Below are 7,136 nucleotides of genomic sequence, written 5' to 3'. Positions count from 1 at the left end.
GGATTATTATTATAATCATAAATATTATTATTAATATTATTATTAGTAATAAAATGGTTAGAATTATTATTATTAAGTATTAGGTATTATTATCAAAATGATTATTACCATCATTACTAAAGTTTTCATTTTATTAAAAACTACTATAATTATCATTATTATAAGATTTATAATTAAAACTATCATTAACAGTAAAGATTAATATTTTTATAGTTATTATTATATCATTATATTTTATCACTAAGATCATTAACATTATTATTTTTATTAGTAATATTAAGTATTATCAATATTGTCATTTTTTACCATTACAAATATTATTTTAGTATTATTACAATTACTAGTTTAAACAAACCAATGATATATATAAAAATATATTTAACAGACGTATAGAAACCCTAGCCTGAACTATAAAACAGACGTATGCTATTTGAGTTTAGTACACGTTGGTTTGCGTGTATTGTACATGTTGGTTGCATGTATGTTAAAACAGGGGTACTTATTATATATACGTTAAGGTTAGTTACCAGGGTGCTCAATTTCGTAGAATATTTTGATAAACGTTTTTGGATTAAACAACTGAAATCTTGTGATCCACCTTTATATACTGATTATGCGCAACATTAAAACTATGAACTCACCAACCTTTGTGTTGACACTTTTAAGCATGTTTATTCTCAGGTTCCTAGAAGTCTTCCGCTGTTTGCTTATACGTTATACAAGCTATGTGCATGAAGTCATACATGCTTTAATCGAGAAAACTTTGTATTCACAAAATCATCACCATGTAACTTATTTTGACCGTATTGTCAACGGATGTAGTATTGTAAACTATTATTTACGGTGATTATCTATACGTAGAAATCATCAGATGTCGAAAATCTTGGATTTATAGATTCATTTATGGTGTGCCTTTTTAAAAGAATGCAATATTTACAAAACATATCATATAGAGGTCAATACCTCACTATGAAACCAATGAATAACGTACCGCGTCAATAGCGATTTTGGCGGGTCGTTACACAAATGATAGGATTCGATGTCGAAATAGCCGTTAAAAAAATTGTCATATATGCTTATCATTTTTGTTAAAAAATAGCCGTTAACAAAAATTATCACTTTTGTTATTATTAGTATTATTATTATTATTATCAACATAAATATCATTATTAACCAAATCATTTTTTTATTATTAATAAAGTTATTATTATTATTATTATTATTATTATTATTATTATTATTATTATTATTATTATTATTATTAGTAAATCATTATTTTTAAAACTATCATTTTAACAAATAAATATTTTGTACATTAAATACTTATTACATTATATTGTCTAGTTAAATTACCCCCTGTATCTCATATCTATTGTCTCCAGACATAAAAAAAATACATAGTTTAAGAAAAAGTGACTGGCGAATGTACTTTTTTATTTACTTTTCTAGCTTTATCCCTTACTTTTTAATTATTTTTTTGTCTTACATGTATATAATATGACACAAAAAATTTACCACATTATTCTTTTCTATTTATGAAAATAAACAATTAACTTAGAACATCTCAAAAAGAAATACTGGACAGTAGAATTTGAGTTATACTTATTCAAGCTTTAAAAGATCGTCTAATCTAATATCTAATATCTAATATCTAATATTTAATTAATAAGAAAGAAGCTAAAAAGTAATCCGGAGTACTATTTTAGTTCAAAAAAATTCATATTTTCATTTATATACCCATTTTCCTAGAAAAAGTAGTTACCAAATCTTGCCAAGTTCTCATAATTTAGGGGCTATCAAGAAAACTAAATAGTCAAAGGGGCTAAACTGAAACATATTAACGGCGTAAATGAAACCGTGGACTGATATTGCTGAGTCGGATCCCTTATTTTTTTTTTTTTTTTTTAGTTTTACAAACCGAACATTTCAACCTATGCGTCGGATCTGAGTAAGTACCAAATAATCACATCTCACCAACAAAATATTAAAATATAATTTTATTAAATTCCAACAATTTTTTCTATAAATCTTTCACAATATTTATCCCCTTCATTACCTTACGCTTCAACAATTCAATCAGCCAATTGTTACAAGTTTGTTGGTGACAAACCACCGTGGACGACGGTCGTCGTACGTTTTTTTAAAACATTAATAACCGGCACGCTTGTAACAATTGGTAAATTCATTTCATTTAGATATAACATAACAAAGAGATTGGTCAAATTTTAGGCTTGGGAGAACAATACTGATTGTTTTTTAAATAATTCTCAAGATCATTTTTTGCCATTATTCTCCAATCTGTATAAAGGTAAGTTTCATGTGCATCTCTACATAACATTTTAATGATTATTTCAACTTATCGTCTTAAAAGAGCTTAATTAACACAATTATTTGTTTGACAGTGGGATTATTTAAATTTGAATGTTTAGAAATTATGGGAAGTTTTTATGAGGAAAGTGAAATGATTGTTAAAAGAGATGCTCCGGTGCCTCCACCGTTACCGGTGGCAGCCGTGATGACACGAAAGGTGGTGTCGGGACGGAGAAACATTCGTGTCTCAGCCGCCACGACAGAATCATGGGATCGGTTGTTTGATGATGCTTATAGAGCAGATGTTGTGATTCATACAAATAGTGACGACGTCATCCATGCACATTCTAGCATTCTTGTGAGTTTGTTCTTGTCATATTTATTTACATTTGATTTTTTTTTCATTGTAAGGACACTTTTTTTGAAGGGATGGATATTAATTTGTTGATTAAATCTTTGATAGGGGTTAGTTTCGCCTGTTTTTCGAACGATATTTAGGCGACAAAGTAGAAGTAAACGGTTATTTATCATTCCTATTAAAGGAGTTCCAGCTGAGGCTGTTCGTGTTTTCATTAGATTCTTGTATTCTTCATGGTAACAACTTTTGTTCTTGAAAACTTTGGTTTTGTCTTTTTTTATGTATATTTGTTTGGTTGGAGCCTTAAAGATGAGTTTTTGTTTTGGTTTTGGTTTAATTTAGTTATGAAGAGGATCAAATGGAAGAGCATGTTTTGTCTTTGTTGGTTCTTTCCCATTCTTACGTTGTACCTCGTTTAAAACGAGAGTGTGAGGATCAACTAGAACGTAAATACTTGAATGTGGACAACGCTATAGATGTATTTCAACTCGCGTTGTTATGTGATGCCCCACGACTTAGTATAATTTGTCATCGGTTAATTTTGAATAATTTTAAAGCGACATCTTTGTCCGATGGATGGAAGGCCATGAAAGAGAGTCATCCAATTCTTGAAAAGGAACTTCTTGAAACCTTCGCCGATGAAGCCAATGTAAGCATTCGAATCCATTCTTATGTTTCTTGATCTTGCATAAGTATATTTAGTGTTTTATTTCGTTGACACAAAAAAGTCTTTGGCATAGGTCAGGTTGGGTAACAGGTCCAAATAGGTCAGGTTGGGTAACAGGTTCGAAACAGGTCATAGGCCAAATGGGTCCAAACGGGTAATATACTTTGCATTTAATTTATACTCTTCGTTCTCAAGATCCAACTTTGGGTAACGGATTCTACGTTTTACGTTTACAATGCAAGGCCTAGTTTTTCTCAAGACCCAGCTGATCCGAAAGCTAGACCCAATTCTTCCAAATTTGTGAGTATGAGTCTTAATTGCTAGGCATAGTGTATAGTAAGTTTTTACCTGTTTTAAAACAACAAATCAATCAAATATGTTGAAATTTAAAACACTACACACATATTTCTCATATATTGTAAGAGGTAGTGAAAAAGGGTTGTAATAAAATAGTTAGTCTTTTTATAGGTAATTGACATGTTAACAATGTATTTTGCAGAGGCAAAAGGAGAAGGTGAAAAAGGCAAAAGAACGAAAAATGTATTTACAATTATATGACGCGATGGAAGCACTTGTTCATATTTTTAGAGACGGTTGTAGGACGATAGGCCCACATGACAAGGCTTTGAACGAACATCAAGAACCTTGCAAGTACGAGGCTTGCAAAGGGTTAGAATCACTTGTTCGTCATTTTGCTGGATGCAAGTTAAGAGTCCCTGGTGGTTGCGTTCATTGCAAACGAATGTGGCAACTCTTGGAATTACACTCACGTCTATGTGTCGATTCAAACGTTTGTAGGGTTCCTTTATGCAAGTACGACTCAATGTTTTCTAACACTTCAAAACTTCGTTGTAATTGTACTATACAAACATTAAATTCATCTATCAAAAAGTTTGTTCACAATGATTGTTACATGATTAAAAGTGTCACACTAGCCCATGTCCCACATGAGGAAACAAGTTTACATGTGAGATGATAACTTTCATAATCAAAACTAATACATTAGATGATGATTGATATGTGAATGAGGTTATTGATATCTAGGATCTTTTTGTTGTTGCAGGAATTTTAAAGAGAAGACAATGAAACAAAAGAAGAAGGATGATGTAATGTGGAGAATATTGGTGAGAAAGATCTTGAGAACAAAGAGTATAACGGGTGCTCCGTATTTTTCATTGGCAGCGTCGTGCTAAATGGTAGCGTTTGACCATATATAGAGTACATACAGTCATAATCGAAGATGAAATCCCTCGTTAACAAATCGATCTCATTGTTTTGTAATTATAATCAAAGCCATAACACTTGTGGGGTTGAGTATTATTGTTGTTATGTCAAGTGAGTGTAAACATGGATATCAAATTTAATGAATATAATACGTGTGGTTTTTGTATGATCATATCATATACATGCCAGATATTCTTGAAAATAATCTGTAATTTTCCCACGGATAAATGTGGCCGGGCCTTAACTGGTCTAAAAAGGCCACAACTATAATGAGACGAGTCTATATAAAGTAGAAAGATTGAAGAAAACGTTTTATGTTTTACCTCTTGTTGATCTGTTTTAAAAAAGTTCTCGTTATTTTGCCGGAAAAAAAAAAGAAAGATTGAAGAATTGAAATTAAAGACGGGCGTTTAGCAGTGGCGGTACCAGGATTCCAAGTCACTGGGGGCAAAAAAAAAAAATTAAAATCGTGGCAACTTTTTGGGCAAAATATGGAGATTTTGGGGCAAAAAATGGAGGTTTTTAAGCAAATTATGGAGGTTTTGGGGCAAAATTTTAACATTTGTGGACAAAATTTGAAGGTTTTGGGGTAAAATTTAGAGATTTTTTGGCAATATTTAATGGTTTTGGGGCAAAAAAAAAATCCACTGGGGCAAAGTCGAAAAATTCAAAAATTTTACACTGAAAATTGCAAATCCACTGGGGGCGGCTGCCCCAGCCTGTCCCCATTAAAAACCGCCCCTGGCGTTTAGGATCAAATACCGCTATACAGGCCCATTTTAATATTGGCGTTGCACATGAACCCGTTTGTTTTCGAACGCTCAGTCTCTAACAATGTATCAACTATCAAGGGTACTTGGTGTATCGAGGTAATTTATCAAACTTTGAAATTACGATATCAAGTTTCATACTAAAATAATTGTAATTGGATATGTGATTGTTGTTCTACAAAATAAAGTAAAATTTGTAGTAATTTTACTACAAATTATAGGGGATATGAGGGGTCCCGCTCCACTGAAATTCAAGTAATTTGTAAAATTTGTAGCCATTCAGTTACATGCGTTTGGTCTTTTAAATTAATAAAATTGAAATTCGTATAAAAAAGATATGGTAAAAATCGTGAAACTTGCAAAATTGTATTAACAATTTATTTTACAACAGTTCTTACGTTTAAACCTAACCAACACCGTATATTGATGTGCATGAGAAAGAGTCGGAGACGGTCACAAAATAGTCCAGTTAAACTGCGTACATTTGAGTAAAATACTCTCATTCTATGGATAGTCTCAAAGGCTAACCTTGAACCAAACTCAAAGGGCATTCGAATTAGACTAATTATATTTAGAGACTCTTTACATCCAAGAAAACATAAATTTCAAAAATATATAAGATTTATAACTAAATTTAATGATGTTTTATATACTTTGAAGGGTACTTGCTAAAACAAAATTAAAGTAGTAGTGTCATGGACAACATAGTTGAATGGCTTACATTCACCGTTAAGTAGGTTAAACAAGAAAAATCTTATTTATTCACTTTCATATTTTATACTTAACCTTTTGTTTAAGCTCTGCTATTGTTATCAACTAACATTAATTATAATTATCATTTATATAGTTCTAATCATCACCATTTTTTAATGACGTTTAGGAGTTATTGACGGGGTCAGAACCGATGTCAAAATTCATCACCCGGTCATTTTCTGGAACGGACCATTTACTGTGCTACCGTTCCTTAGGAGGAAACACTCACGACAAATTTCCAGGCATCTCATGTGGTAAATACAACCTATGATACAGGATTAGAAAACGGACAAAGAAACAACCCCTTCTGTTGCTGTACTTCCCTCTGATCAAGCCAAAAAAAAAAGACGTGTGGTTCCCTTATATTAAACAGGCCTAATATTGATGATTCTGGGCCGGCAGGGACTAAGCCCAATAACGAGTTTCATCAATTGTAATCCGATTTTAATGTGGAATTACCTAAAGAGCCTTCGTATTTTCATTCTGCTAGACACTCTCATAATATACAAGATCAACATCAATGCCCAACCCTTGATTGTAGATCTTCTTGTGCTTTTTATAAGAAAAAGGCTCTGAAGATAAAAGCCTTAAATAAGCAGGACTTGGCGGCTGAGGCCCACAAAATCACACCAAAGTGTCATAGGAAAAAGAAGTCGGCTGCTAGGGATTTAACTGATGAAGTAAATGCGGATTTAGAAGATAGCCCACAAAGTGAAGATGAAGATGGTTTGACACAGAAACGAGGAATTGGGTATGCCCCCAAACCTATCCAAGTTAGTGGTAAGATTCTAAATCCCAAGAAACATAAAAATGAAAAGCTTGAGTTTGGGAATTTTTTAGCGGGTATGTTTGATAGTAGTGAAAAACCTTGTAAAAGTAAACAATGATTTTAGCTACAAGGCACGGATGAGTTTTTTGATTTGTCAAGTCCTCAAAGTTGGTAATGAAAAATTGGGAAAGGCACACAAATTTTATTTTGAAATGATATTTGGTTGGTTGAGTCGAATTTAAGGGATCAATTTCGGGCTTTGTATTGTGGATCCACAAAAATAAA

The 7,136-nt window shown here is 32.0% G+C and overlaps 1 protein-coding gene across 2 annotated transcripts; it reads left to right on the top strand.

Moving 5' to 3' along the window:
• The first annotated feature begins 2,022 nt into the window (after positions 1-2,022).
• LOC139866435 (BTB/POZ and TAZ domain-containing protein 4-like) lies at positions 2,023-4,745 on the top strand. Of its 2 annotated transcripts, none has more exons than XM_071854670.1 (6): positions 2,023-2,308; positions 2,430-2,668; positions 2,774-2,904; positions 3,011-3,317; positions 3,835-4,148; positions 4,399-4,745. In XM_071854670.1, exons 2-6 carry the CDS (start codon positions 2,435-2,437, stop codon positions 4,526-4,528), a joined length of 1,116 nt encoding a protein of 371 aa, XP_071710771.1. In that variant the 5' UTR covers positions 2,023-2,308; positions 2,430-2,434; the 3' UTR covers positions 4,529-4,745. The 2 variants fall into 2 exon arrangements, with proteins under 2 accessions (XP_071710771.1, XP_071710770.1); XM_071854669.1 differs by having other exon boundaries at positions 2,024-2,308; positions 2,403-2,668.
• Positions 4,746-7,136: the final 2,391 nt, after the last annotated feature.

Source organism: Rutidosis leptorrhynchoides, chromosome 9 (assembly GCF_046630445.1).
Source record: "Rutidosis leptorrhynchoides isolate AG116_Rl617_1_P2 chromosome 9, CSIRO_AGI_Rlap_v1, whole genome shotgun sequence".
In the NCBI taxonomy this organism is placed as follows: Eukaryota; Viridiplantae; Streptophyta; class Magnoliopsida; order Asterales; family Asteraceae; genus Rutidosis; species Rutidosis leptorrhynchoides.
The sequence above is the reverse complement of the archived record's forward strand: the minus strand, read 5'-3'. Positions and strand labels throughout refer to the sequence as shown.